This window comes from Carlito syrichta, unplaced genomic scaffold, assembly GCF_000164805.1.
Source record: "Carlito syrichta isolate Samal-C Ts95f unplaced genomic scaffold, Tarsius_syrichta-2.0.1 Scaffold309473, whole genome shotgun sequence".
In the NCBI taxonomy this organism is placed as follows: Eukaryota; Metazoa; Chordata; class Mammalia; order Primates; family Tarsiidae; genus Carlito; species Carlito syrichta.
This window is the reverse complement of record NW_007253569.1, coordinates 334,207-348,781: the sequence shown is the minus strand read 5'-3', so window position 1 is coordinate 348,781 and position 14,575 is coordinate 334,207. Positions and strand designations below refer to the sequence as shown.

The following is a 14,575-nucleotide window of genomic DNA, read 5'->3' as shown; positions in this document are numbered from 1 at the left end:
CAACTGCTTTTCTCTTCTCCTCTCACAGTTCCAATATATAAAGTACATTTTTTGGAAATCTACACGTATCTGTTGCCCCGAGGTCATCAAATATCAAGTATTATTAGTAGTATCAGTGCTCTATCAATCTCTCCCTCTCTCGGTCATCATACACCAAATATAATTAGTAGTATCAATGTTCTATCAATATCCCTCCCTCCCTCCCTTTTTCTCTCCTTCCCTCTCTTACATACATACACACACACACACACACACGCAGCGAAGCCTCCAAATAACGCTCCCCATCCCACCCCCGCCGGCCCAAATGTTTTTTGTTTGTTTTGACAATAGGGGATAGGTGCTGTCTTTGAGATAACAGAAAATGAGAGCCAAAAAAAAAAAAGGCGGCATCAAGAGGGACCATCAGCTCGTCCCAAAGTCGAGGTGTTGCGGCGGGGGGGGGAGGTGCCGCCCCGGACGGGGAAAGTCAGCCAGGTGATCCCAGTGCGGAGGCTGGTGTCATTGTTTGTACGTGGCTCTGTTGCACTGGGTGGGAGGGGGACCTACGAGGACAGCCGCTCCAGCCTCGCAAGCTTCTCTACGGAAAAGGCAACTTGCAGCTCCCGGGGAGGAAAGGGAAGAACTCCCGGAGAGCGGACAGAGTGTCGGCGTCGCGGAAGGCCCTGCCCGGGGCAGGCGAGCTGTCACCCGCCGGGAACTCGGCGGCTCTGTTCGCAGAAACGCAGCCCACGTCCGTGCCCTCATTTACAACAGCCGGGCGCCCCCCAGCCTCCTGTCCCCCTCCCCGGGCCGCCCAGCCGTCAGACGACAAGCAGGAAGAGGAGGCTGGGACGCCCGGGTCCCGGGGCGAAGAGAGGGCCGCGCGCCCCGGGTTCTCGGCCGCCGCCCCTCGCTCACCCACCTGATGCTCTTTCACCACTTCGCTGAGGCAGGGATACCGCTCCGAGATCCATCGGTAAAACTTGGGGACTCCCATTGCGACCGTCAGCACTAATCTCAGTCCGGGCCAAAGCGAAACCAAACGCCCCGCCGGGGCCTACGCCGCCGCCTCCGGCCGTCGCTCCGCGGATGACAACACACCGCCCGGCCGACCATAGAGAGCGGCCGCCGGGCCTAGAGCGGCAGCACCCGCGGCCTCCGGGGGTGGGACTTACTCCCGCCTCCTCCGCCGCCGCCGCCGCCCGGCCCAGCGGTGCTCGCGGGGGGTTATGGGAAGCCGGAGGTTGGCGTGAGTGCCGAGCAGCGTTTCTGCCACTGTAGGGCGAGGGAGCTGTGCTTTCCGGGCGGATTTGGAGGCCGTGTGAAACCCACGCGAGACTGTTGCAAGGTTATGGACCATTGATCGTTGTTCTGGCTTTGGAAAGGTCTGGTGATTTGCTTGGCTTAGTTTGGTTTGCTTTGCGGGGGGAAATACTTTCTCTGAGGAATTTAAACAAAGTTTTTGGCTCTTTTTTTTTTCTTTTTGGAGTCAGGGTCTCACCCTGTGGCCCAGGGTTAGGCTTACCGCAGTCTCATGATTTCTTGGGCTCAGGCGATCCTTGCACCTCAGCCTTTCAGATAGCTGGGATCACAGGTGTACGCCACCACGACTGGGGAATTTTTTTTTTTTTTTTTTGGAGAGACGAGATCTTGCTGTGTTGCTCAGGATGGTCTTGAACTCCTGGGCTCAGGCAATCCTCCCGCCGCCGCCTCCCAAAGTGCTGGGATTACAGGCGCGAACCACCGTGCCCGGCCAAGTTTCTTTTAAAAATGTTCTTTTCCAAAATGTTTCCTGAAAACAATTTCCTAACAACCTTCTTCCCATAACTGTTAACATTAGGTCTTCAATAGGAAATCGTGTTTAATTTTCACCTTGATGCCTCTTGGCTTAGCATGTGTTTCCCCACCACACTTTAAGCCCTGCAAAAGAGCAGAGTTCTGTCAAGTGGATTTGAGTGAAATTATCTTTGTCTTACATTTAAGAGTTGTCCATGTGTTTGAATGTAACTTTATTACTTTGTAAATGTTTTCATTTAATTCAAATCCTCTGCACGAAACCTACAGAAAAAAAAAAAACAAAAAAACAACGTAAACGCATTTAAACATTTTTAGATTTTAAAATCTCATGGAGTCAGATCACACCTGTAATCCCAGCATTTGGGAAGCCAATGAGACAACTTTTTCTAGTTTGGTGGGATCAGGGTTCTCAAGTTGCAGTTTCGGAGCTGCACTGCCAGCCTGAGATACACGTGGTGGCCAAGGACACAGCGGTGTCCGGAGGGGAACAGTAGTACCCAAGAACTCAGGGATGCCAACAGCCGCAGAGCCCCAAGGAGTGTTACAGCTCTGTGGGTTCCACGGGTTGGGTTGGCAAGCCGAGCCCCCTGAAAGTGTTTACTGCTCTGTCAGATGCTTGGACCAGTGAGCTGAACACCCTGCCACTTCCTACCTGCCCCCTACACCCCACCCCACCCCCCGCCCATGTTACAACTCCATTGGTTTGGCAGACAGCAAGCGAGCTGCCAAGAAGTATTGAAGCTCTCTCGGCTGGGCGGGTCCAGCTCCTCTAGAGCAGCGAGTTCTTGGTTCTTGTCTCACACCTAGAATAAGGAGTGTGGACACCCGGAGAGGGCACAAGGAGGAACTTAGAAGGCAGGCAAGCTCTCAGCAGCAAGAGGGGACCTGAAAGTGGGCTTATATAGCCTTGAAAGCGTGTTGATTGGTTGGCAGGGCAGGCTTGAAAAATGCACCAATCAGAAGCCTGTGAAAGGGACAGTACAGGAACCTGGGAATACATGTTCTCTGGTCCCTGGGACTTGCAGCAGAAGTTTCTACTGGGGACCCGCCCTAATCTGTATGCCTATGTGGTTTCTTCTTTCTCTCTTCTCTCACCAAGACAGGAATGATTGCTTCCCCCCCCCCCCAAAAAAAAACAAGAACAGCTGGGCATGGTGGTACCCGCCTGTATTCCTAACTACTCAGAAAACTGAAGCAGAAGGATTGCCTGAATCCAAGACATCAAGGCTGTGGTGAGCCTCAATCTTGACACTGCATCCCAGCTTGGGCGATAAGGTGAGACCTCATTCAAACAAACTGAATAATCGAGGAATTATAAGTACTTTTGCTGTCTTCGGTGACCACTGGATTCTGCATTCTGGTAACCTGCAGTATGGCGGCATCATACAATTTACAGTATGTCGATTTCAATTTCATATTCATGTTTCTGGGCTTGTTTTTTTCCTTATCACACTGCCAAACATACCAAAAAAGAGAGTTTTATTAAGTGAACTGAATGATTATGTTTATATCTCTCTCTTACTAGACTGTCAGTTCCTGAAGGGCAGAAGAGGTAGCAATGTGCACAAGACTAGCATAGTGCCTTGCCCACGGTATTTATTTGATATAATTTTGTTGTTCAAATGAATCCTTACAATACCTAGTACATTTGAAAGGAAATCAATAAAAGTTGAAAAAGTAGTTACGCTGTCTTGTTTCTTGGAAATACACAGAACACATTTTCCAGTTATACAGTATGTATTAAAAAGCAGTTTATTTCTAAATAACTGAACATATATTATCTTAAATATAGTTAACAGTTGAAGAGAATACCAACTGCTCTGATAATATAAAGAAACTTATGTTGTACTTTAAAACTGAATAGATACAACCACAGATTAATATCAAAGGCATTAATTTTAGATTATTAACATATTCTTTGAAATAATTTCACTTCACATATATGGGGTCCAACCAAGATACATTTGGCATAGTAAGTTTTCATCAGTAGCTTCTTGTATAAGGTAATGCACGTGTCCTTCAATAGATAATGGCAGCCCAGTCACTCTATTTCGGGTCTTGATTACACCTTGTAGTCGCTGTTCGATGTCAAGAACATGGGTCTTGGCCTAACAAGAAGAAAAAGAAGACCAACCTTTCTAGATGTTTTGATATTTACTAAATATTAATACCATTTTACTAATCAATGCCCCTTTTGTAAGAGTAAATACACAAAAAGAGAAAAAATGAAACAAGTACAATAACTTGAGATACTGATTTTGAGATTTGCAATGTTGATTCAACATCAACTGGTTGGACATGTTTCTAGACTACAAGAAATACCAAAGAATTCTTTCTGCATTACAATTCTAGAAAAACAGTAATTTAAAAACTTTGCTTTGAAACTGTTTAGAACTTTAACATTTGAATAAATATTGTAACAGACAATGCTCTACCACCTAATAGGTACATTATGTTAGTTACATGGGAGTTCTAAATGAGCTACTTGAAAGCATTCTAATATGCTTTCTTAAGAATGCAAAAGTAATTAGCCGGGCGTGGTGTCATGTGCCCGTAGTTCTAGCTACTTGGAAGGCTGAGACAGAAGGATCGCCTGAGCCCAGCAGGTTCAGCCTGCGGTACTCCAGCCTCGGGGACAGAGTGAAACTCAAACTCTAAAATAAAATAAAATAAAATAAAAAAGTAAAAAATTAATTAGCCGGGCATGCCTGGTGGTGGATGCCTGTAGTTCCAGCTCCTTGGAAAGCTGAGGTGGAAGGATAGCCTGAGCCCAGCGGGAGGAGGCTGCGGTAGCCATGAGCGTGCCACTGCATTCCAGCCTGGATGACAGGGTGAGTCCCCGACTTAAAAAAAAAAAGGCAAAAGTAAGAATAATGTTATTAGAAAAATAATCCTCAATCTATTCTAACTTATTAAAATATCTGTAAACTTTGAGGTTTCAGCTTATTTTAGTGAAAAGTGAATTGCTGCATTGTCAGGATGGATTGTGGCACACCAGTATCATGATATTAAAGTTCAGCCCTGCTGCCTATAAATTCAGGCAATTCATGCTCAATTTTTTCTCACTGTATCTCATAATGTGAACTGTCTATAGTTTAACAAATATGCCTTGAACTCTGTTTTATCATACAAATGCTAATAATGTCAGCATTAATAATGACGATAAAAAACACGGCATTGTCACACTAGAGAATTAGATTTCAGAGGCACTGACAATACGAGTATTTCAAGTCAGTTCTCATTTGTAGAGATGAAAACTATAGCTACATAACAAGCTCATTAGCTTAGATGAGAACTACAGCTTATGTCAAGTTACACCTTCTACTAACCTTTTCATTGACGACTTCCCCAGTTTCATTCAGTGATGCTTTGCCATGACCTTTCACAGGTTTACTCCATTCCACAAGAGGGTCATGTAGAAAAGTCTTTAAAACACTAAAATTGAAACAAGTAATGGTAATAGTATAATGTTATCTTGGCTAAAATAAGCCTTGCTAACATCAACACTTAAGAATAAGTTAAGGATAAGAAGCTAATGGTATTGTTCTTACAATATACATTACACCTTTTCAGTAAGATATGTAAAAGTATTGTTTCGGTGTGAGGGGAGGGTAAGCGAAAAGCAGGGAGGGTAAAAGCAAGATAGAGAAGTCAGGGGTGTTTCAGAGAAGAGAATAAGATGAGTTCTGTGTGCCATCTCTAAATGCATACTGTGAAATGGTAAACAAATATTTATTGAATGAATTTCATCCCCAACCATGTATACCTATAGCTACCACATAGATCTAGCCCAGACCTTTCTGTGCTTTAAACATAAAATCCAACTACCTAAGGAAAATACCCACTTGGATATCTTGCATGCACCTCAAACTCAGTATCTCCAAAATAAAACTCATTACCTTTTCCTAGCAATTTCTCCTGTATTCCCCCAAATCAATAAAGAACATTATTCATCCATGTGATCTAGAATCATTCTTGCCTCCTCTTCCTCCATCTCTTTAGAATCTCTCTACTTGCTCCAGTTTTACTGCCACTACAATATCCAGATGCCATCATCTTTTCCTGGGTCACCGGTAATAGTCCTTTAACTAGTTTTCTGGCTGTTAGTCCAAACCAGAACCCTAATTTTTCTACAGTACAAGTCAGATTACCTCATTTCTTTTTTTCTTCTTCTTAAAAATTTCTTTTTTGCCTGTGTGTGGTGGCTAAGCCTGTAATCCCAGCACTTTGGGAGGCCAAGGCGAGTGAAATGCCTGAGCCCATAGGTTCAAGACCAGCCTGGGCAACTTGATGAGACCTCATCTCTACAATAAATGAAAAATTAGCTGGGTGTGGTAGCATCGCCTTAGTTCCAGCTACTTGGAAGGCTAAGGCAGGATTGCTGGAGCCCAGCAGGTCGACGCTGGGGTGTCCATGAGTGTGCCACTGCACTCCAGCCTGGGCAACAGAGTGAGACTCCACCTCAAAAAAATTTTTTTTTCCTTCTTAAAGCCCTCTGATGAACTGGGCGTGGTGACTCATGCCTGTAATCCTGGCACTTTGGGAGGCGGAGGTGAGAGGATTCCCTGAGTCCAAGGGTTTGAGACCAGCCTGGGCAACTTGATGACACCTCATCGCTATAGCTACTTGGAAGGCTAAGGTAGAAGGATCACCTGAGCCCAGCAGGCTGAAGCTGCAGTGGCCATAAGCGTGCTACTGCACTCCAGCCTGGATGACACAGTGAGACTCCAAGTAAAAACAAAAACAAAACAAAAAAACAACCCTCTGGTGATTTCTAGTTCTCAGGGCAAAGTTTAAATGTAAAAAAAAGGCCTCATGTGCGTCTTTCCTAATTTAGGCCCTGCTCACCTGTCCAGCATCATCTCTTAGCACCACCTCCTTGAAATATATACTCTCACGGGTCTGCATTTCTCAGGCAGGCTATGCCTTTACTTGCCTTGATATTTTTATAACTTACCCCTGCATGGCCGATTTTATTTATCTTTAAGGTTTCTGCTGCTTCCTCCAGAAATTATTTCCTGACTTCCACAGACTGACACAGGGGCCCCTTGTGTTTCACAAGATGATATACTTTTCAGAGAATTTGCCTTTGTTTATGTCCAGCTAATCAGTGTAATCTACCATAATGTCTGATAGAAATCTTTTAAGGTAGCCACAAAAATAACTATTAGAATTAATGAACGAGTTTAGCAGGTTGCAAGATTCAAGAGCAATATATAAATATCACTGACATATAGAGATACATAGTATATATCTATACACTAGCAATCCACAAATAAAATTAAGAGAAACTCCATATAGAATAGAATCAAAAGGAATAAAATACTTCAAAATACAATTTTTACTTCTTTTATTAATTATTATATTTTTTTGAGTTGGCATCTCACTCTGTTGCCCAGACAGAAGTTCAGTAGCATGATTATGGCTCACTGTAGACTTGGCCTCTTTCTGCCTCAGCCTCCCAAGTAGCTGGGACTACAGATGCATGCCACCACACCTGGCTAATTTTTAAATTTCTTTTAGAGATGAGGTCTTGCTATGTTGTCCAGGCTGATCTTGAACTCCTGGGCTCAAGTAATCCTCCCTCAGTCTACCAAAATGCTGGGATTACAGGTGTGAGCCACTGCACTCGGCCCATGAACACAATTCTTTAAAGTCAAATACAAGAGTTCCACACTAAAAATTACAAAATGGTCAGGTGAGGTGAGCTGTGATCTTGCCACTGCATTCCCAACCTGGGTGACAGTTCAAGACCTTGTCTCTAAATAAAATAAAAATAAAAGCTACAAAATATTGTTGAAAGAAATTAAATACATAAATGGAAAAACACTCATGTTCATGGATCAAAAGATTTAATACTGTTAAGATAGCTGTCAGGTGCAGTGGCTCACACCTGTAATCCCAGCACTTTGAGAGGTGGAGGCAAGAGGATTGACTGAGTCCATGGGTTGGAGACCAGTCTGGGCAACATGGTAAGACCTCGTCTCTATAATAAATCAAAAAATTAACTGGGCGTGGTGGTGCATGCCTGTAGTTCCAGCTACTTGAAAGGCTGAAGCAGAAGGATTGCCTGAGCACAGCATGTCAAGGCTGTGGTGGCCATGAGTGTGTCACTGCACTCCAGTCTGGGTGACAGAATGAGACTCCGACTCAAAAAAACAATGATAGCAATACTCCCCAAATTGATTTACATATTCAATGTCATTTCTATCAAAATACAAATTAAATTTCATTTGGCAACGTAAGGGGCTCATAATAGCCACATGATTTTTTTTTTTTTGAGTGGGAGTCTCATTCTGTTGCCCAGGCTGGACTACAGTGGCACACTCATGGCCACCCCAGCATCTACCTGCTGGGCTCAGGCGATCCTTCTGCCTCAGCCTTCCAAGTAGCCAGAACTACAGGCATGCACTACCACACCCAGCTAATTTTTTTATTTATTGTAGAGACGACGTCTCACCCATGTTGTCCAGGCTGGTCTCGAACTCATGTGTTCAGGCAATCCTCTCACTTTAGCCCCACAAAGTCAAATGATCTTGGAAAAAAAAAAAAGGTTGGAGCACTCACACTCTCTGATTTCAAAATTTACTGCGAACTTCCAACAATCAAGACCCATAAGGTTAGACATATAGATCTACAGACTAGTGTTGCTGAAAAATCAATTGAATGCCAAGATAATTAAATGGCGAGAAATATTCTTTTCAAAAAAGGTTGCCAGGAGAAATGGATATACACAAGTAAGGATGAATATAGGCTCCTATCTCATAACGCATACACAAAATAACTGTAAACAGATCAAAGATCTAAATAGAGGAACTAAAATTATAAAATACTTAGAAGGAAACATACTTGTAAATCTTCATGACTTTTGATTAAGCAATAATTTCTTAGATATGACAACAAAAGCACCAAAATAACCATAAGACAAAAACAGATTAAGTTAGATTTCATCAAAATTTTAAAAAAAACTTTTATGCTTAAAAGGCCATCACCTAAGAAAAGATACCCCACAGATAAAATAAAATATCTGCAAATCATATATTTTATAAATGGTCTTGTATCTAGAATGTGTAAAGAACTCTTACTACTCAAGAATAAATAAGACAAACAGCCCAATTAAAAAATGGGCAAAGAATTTCAAAAGACATTTGTTCAAAGATGATGTACAAATGGCCAATAAGCACATTAAAAGATGCTCAACATCACTGGTCTTTAAGAAAGTACAAATGAGCCGGGCTCGGTGGCTCAGCCTGTAATCCCGCGGCTTTGGGAGGCTGAGGTGAGTGGATTGCCTGAGCCCACGGGTTACAGACCCGGGAGCGGCCACTGCACTCCAGTCTGGGCGACAGAGTGAGACTCCAACTCAAAAAAAAAAAAAGAAAAAAAGAAAGTACAAATGAAAACCGCAATGAGATACCACTTCACACTCACTAAGGTGAGTAAACTTTAAAAGACAGACAATAACAAGTGCTAGAAAGAATGTTGAGAAACTGGAACCTACAAACATTACTAGTGGGGTTATGAAGTGTTATAACTACTTTGGAAAATAATTTGAGAATTGCTCAAAATGTTAAGATTACAGTTAACATATGACCCATCAATTCCACTCCTGGGTATATCCAAGAGATCCAAAAACACATATCCACATAAAACTTGTGCACAGTGTTCACAGCCACACTATTCACAACTGGCAAAAGGTGGAAATCATCCAAATGTCCATTAACTGATAAACAGATGAACAAAATATGGTATATTCACACAATAGAATATTACTTGACAATAAAAAATAGTGAAGTACTGACTCATGACAAACCTTGAAAAGATTATGCTAAGTGAAAGAATATAGACACAAAAGGCCACGTATGTGATTCCATTTATGTGAAATGCCCAGAAGAGGTAAATCCATAGAGAGAAAGTAGAGTAGTTGCAAGGGATGGCCAGGGGTCACAGAAGAAGAAGAGGTCAGGAGTGACTGCTAATACCTATGGGATTTCTTTTTGGGTTGATGAAAATGTTTTGAAATTAGACAGTGGTAATGGTTGCACAATCCTGTGAATATACTAAACACTACTGAAGTGTATACTTTTAAAGGGGTGAATTTATGGAATATGAATTATATTATCATAAAGTTATTATTTAAAAAAAGTACTTCAGCCATGTAAAGTGGTTTCTATATTTAAAAAAAAAAACATACTTAGGGACCAATAATTACATTCAAGGTTACTGGGGGTTACTGTTAAGTTATTTACAAAGTGTAGATGATTACCTCATTAAAGGCTCTCTTTGATCTCGCATGAGCCTCAGTGTAACTTCACATGCTCTTCGAAAAAGACCCTCTGTTCCCATAGGACCCATTCCATTAACCATATTATGAGTCAGGCGAAATGGTACAATTTCTGGAACTTCAAAGGTTTCTCCCTTAAAAGCAATGCATTTTATTACAAAGTAACAATACTAGAATTTAAAAATCTTTACTGAAAGAACTTCATGTGTTAACTACTACCAGAGAGCAAAAATAACCACAAAATATTTATTTTTCTACACATTAGAGGCTTGTATTATAAAAAAGCCACATGACTTGGGAAACTGAAACTATAACTTGATCTTGAATAAGACCTGGGAGATGGATAGACTTACTTTTCACTGAATTTAGTATACAGTAAATAGTATTACAGAGAAATTTTATGCATTCAATATTTAGTCTCATATTGTCTTCCTTGAATAAAGTAAAATACAAATATTTTCATATTTATCTACTTTTAAGACTTGCACTTGCCGGGCTTGGTGGCTCAGCCTGTAATCCCACGCTTTGAGAGGCTGAGGTGAGTGGATTGCCAGAGCCCGCAGGTTCGAGACCCACCTGGGCAACTTAGCAAGACCTCATCTCTACAATAAATCAAAAAATTAGCCGGGCGTGGTAGCATGCGCCTGTAGTTCCGGCTACTTGAAAGGCTGAGGCAGAAGGATCGCCGGAGCCCAGCAGGTCGAGGCTGCTGTGGCTGGGAACATGCCACTGCACTCCAGTCTGGGCAAGAGGGTGAGATTCCAACTCAAAAAAAAAAAAAGACTTGCACTTTAAAACAGGAGGAAAGGAAAAACAGCCAGGTGTCAGATGCTCACATCCCTCAGAAAGGAAATGAAGCATGTCATATAATGAAGTCCAGTTCCTTTTCTGCCACCCTGTAACCTGCCTTTTTCAGGGATCTTTCGTCCCTCCAGTTACCCTAGATTCCTCTCTCGCATGATTTTTAACTTTAGGATAATTCTGATATGCTACCAGATTTGGAAACCATCATATTAAACTACTCTGATTCACCTACAAGTCTCCGTAATGAATTGATCTGCCTAATAACTAATTGAATTGAACCTGAACCTATGTTTTTGGACTTCATGTTCGGTGCTAACTTTACTATATCACTCTTCTAAGTTCGCTCACTCCTGAGTTGCTTTACTGTGTGATCTACTGAAGAAAACTAGTCAATAAACTCTCAAGTGTAAGTATAACTGCTCCCAACAGGTATGTCTAGGAAGAACAGCTGTTGAGGAAAGGAAACTGGGAGAAAACATACCTGAAAGGAGATACCTATAGAAACCTAGCATGAACTTAGTTAGGGTTAGTCTTTTTGCCTCAGCATAACCATTTTTGCTTAGACTTTACCCCGACATGCTTTGAATCTATCACAGGCTAGACATAGATAAATTTCCAATAGGCAAGTTTTAGGAAGCATTCAGACATTCTACTGCAGGCCAAGCAGCAGCCTGCCCCACTCCCTCAGCAAATCTCCATCAGATGCAAGACAGGACAGAGCCATAGAAATGATAATAGACCACCTTTTGGTAAAGAAGTTTGTGGATTGCAAATGTCTGATAGGTCTCTAGCAGGAAAACTCCCCTCCCCTTGTCTCCTCCCATCTAGCCCACCACCTGAGGTCATGAAATGCTAATATCTGGAGACCTCAAGATCTAAGACTCATATGACTAACCCACCCACCTGCCTTTTGTCCATCACCTAAAGTCAGTACCTGTGCTTACCTGCCCATTCATAATGACATGGAGCAGATCAACACCCAATCCCCTTAATGATCTTCCCCCATTCAAGGGAAAAGGTTAAAAGAGCTCAACCATGAGCAGCCATTTTTGCCATTGCTTTGCTAAGCTATGGTGTGGACACGTATCCTTTGAGCTATGGCCAGGTCATGTTTTCCTAAACTTTGGCTCTCTCCCCTACCTTGGGGAAGGTGAATCACCTCTCTAATTTACTTTCTAAATAAACTATATTTTCTAATCTAACTTCTGTGCAGTTCTTTGCATCTTTCACGTGGCATCGGGTCACATACCAGACACCCCACCCCCAGCAGGCCTGACCTAACATTCTAGAGGCCCCGCTGACCTAACATTCTAGAGGCCCCGCTGGGAGTGTGTGACCTTAACAATACCATTAACCAGAGTAAGTCATCACATACCTTATTGAAAAGACAGTTGAAATCCACATGTACACATTCACCAGTCAAAGAATCAAAGAGAATGTTCTCACCATGACGGTCTCCAAGCCCCAGTATATAACCAACCATTGACATTACTGCAGTGGAACGACAGTATGCTGATCTGCTACTGTACCTAAAAGAACAATGCCTATCAAATATCCTTATGCCATGTGAGGCAACATAAATCTAAAATATTAAAAATAAACGTTCAGCCGGGCTCGGTGGCTCAGCCTGTAATCCCATGCCTTGGGAGGCTGAGGTGAGTGGATTGCCTGAGCCCGTGGGTTCGAGACCCGTCTGGGTAACTTGGCAAGACCTCATCTCTACAATAAATCAAAAATCAGCTGGGCATGGTAGCGCACACCTGTAGTTCCAGCTACTTGGAAGGCTGAGGCGGAAGAATCGCCAGAGCCCAGCAGGTCAAGACTGCGGTGGCCGGGAGCGGCCACTGCACTCCAGTCTGGGCGACAGAGTGAGACTCCAACTCAAAAATAAATAAATAAATAAAATAAACTTTCAACCATAACAATGTATTATTGGTAACTTACCATGAAGTAGGATCTGGGAATGTTCTCAGAAACCACTCATGAAAAACAGGAGGATGTCTGGGCAGGAGAAATTCTCGGAATACTTTGAGTTTTTCAGACAAAGCTGCTGCCTTTGGTAGCATACACTGGCGAAGTTCCTTTCCTGTCATATACACTCCTGCAAGGCAGAGTGATTTCCATCAATCACATAAGCAAAATGAGAAAAAGGGTAAACATTTTTTGCTAAAACAGGACAGGAAATGTCTACTTTCACTCAAATTGTTATTCAAAAACAAAAATAGCTGTTGTGGTGGCTCGCGCCTATAATTCTAGCACTTTGGGAGGCTGAGGTGAGAGGATTGCCTGAATCCACCGGTTTGTGACTGGCCTGGGCAACTTGGTGAGACCTCATCTCTACAATAAATAAATAAATAAATAAAACAATGAAATGAGCCAGGCATGGTGGCACGTCCCTGTAGTTCCAGCTACTTGTACTGAGGCGGAAGGCTCATCTGAGCCCAGCAGGTTGAGACTGCGGTGGCCAGGAGCGTTGCAACTGCCCTCCAGCCTGGGTGACAGAATGAGACTCAACTCAAAACAAAAATGAAAACAAGTCAAACAAACAAAAAACCCCAAAACAAGAATAAATGGAAAATTTTCAATTAAGTATAAACTTACTATCTGATAGTATAATAAAGTAATAAAACACATTATCACCCCTTAGTACAGCTGACCCTTGAACAACACAAGTTTCAACTGTGGGGTCAATTTACATATCAATTTTTTTCAACAAAATGCAGATAGAAACTATGGGATGCGAAATCCATGTATATGAGGGCAGACTTCTCATACACACAGGTTCTGCAAGGCTGTCTATGGGACTTGAATATATGTGGATTTTGGTATACAAGGGTGTTCTGGAGCCAATTCCCTATATACCAAGAGACCACTGTACTTATCCAAAGTGAAGCCTCTTTTTTTTTTTGAGCTGGAGTCTCACTCTGTCACCTAGACTGGAGTGCAGTGTCCGCTCCTGGCCACTGCAGCCTCGACCTGCTGGGCTACAGCGATCCTTCCGCCTCAGCCTTCCAAGGAGCTGGAACTATAGGCGTGCGCTACCTTGCCCAGCTAATTTTTGATTTATTGTAGAGATGAGGTCTCGCCAAGTTGCCCAGGCGGGTCTCGAACCTGCAGGCTCAGGCAATACACTCACCTCGGTCTCCCAAAGTGCTGAGATTACAGGCTGAGCCACCAAGCTTGGCCAGTGAAGCTTCTTAATGATAAAAATTAATGTCAAGTAAAGCCAATGTTATAAAATAAAATACTTCCAGAATATAAGATGCAGAATAAATCCAATGTGAATGTGCCCCTGGACTTGTGAAGATGCTACAGTCCTCACTAAAATTACAGTGATATTTAAGTTAATCAAGATGTAATAGCTGGGCTCGGTGGCTCAGCCTGTAATCCCACGCCTTGGGAGGCTGAGGTGAATGGATTGCCTTAGCCCGCAGGTTCGAGACTCGCCCGGGCAACTTGGTGAGACCTCATCTCTACAATGAATAAAAAATTAGCCGGGTGTGGGAGCACGCGCCTGTAATTCCAGCTACTCGGAAGGCTGAGAGGGAAGGATCGCCGGAGCCCAGCAGGTCGAGGCTGCGGTGGCCGGGAGCAGCCACTCCACTCTAGTCTGGGCGACAGAGTGAGACTCCAACTCAAAAAAAAAAAGATGTAGTAGCCGGGCTTGGTGGCTCAGCCTGTAATCCCGTGCCTTTGGGAGGCTGAGGTGAG

The 14,575-nt window shown here is 43.0% G+C and overlaps 2 protein-coding genes and 1 long non-coding RNA gene across 3 annotated transcripts in view; 1 reads left to right on the top strand and 2 right to left on the bottom strand.

Moving 5' to 3' along the window:
* Positions 1-1,095, bottom strand: part of XRN1 (5'-3' exoribonuclease 1) — a 143,322-nt gene extending 142,227 nt beyond the window's left edge. The window contains exon 1 of the mRNA XM_008067302.1: positions 902-1,095. Coding sequence (XP_008065493.1) covers positions 902-976 — 75 coding nt within the window. The 5' untranslated portion in view covers positions 977-1,095. The remainder of the gene's footprint in view (positions 1-901) is intronic.
* A 1,786-nt stretch (positions 1,096-2,881) lies between these two features.
* Positions 2,882-3,456, top strand: LOC110596480. Its single transcript, XR_002482491.1, has 2 exons — positions 2,882-3,171; positions 3,302-3,456. It is a non-coding gene; the product is annotated as an uncharacterized LOC110596480 (long non-coding RNA).
* Positions 3,457-3,514: 58 nt separating this feature from the next.
* Positions 3,515-14,575, bottom strand: part of ATR (ATR serine/threonine kinase) — a 134,853-nt gene continuing 123,792 nt past the window's right edge. The window contains exons 43-47 of the mRNA XM_008067301.2: positions 12,809-12,965; positions 12,240-12,393; positions 10,043-10,194; positions 5,106-5,211; positions 3,515-3,884 (exon numbers count right to left, since the gene is read on the bottom strand). Of these exons, the coding sequence (XP_008065492.1) occupies positions 3,711-3,884; positions 5,106-5,211; positions 10,043-10,194; positions 12,240-12,393; positions 12,809-12,965 (743 nt within the window). The 3' untranslated portion in view covers positions 3,515-3,710. The remainder of the gene's footprint in view (positions 3,885-5,105; positions 5,212-10,042; positions 10,195-12,239; positions 12,394-12,808; positions 12,966-14,575) is intronic.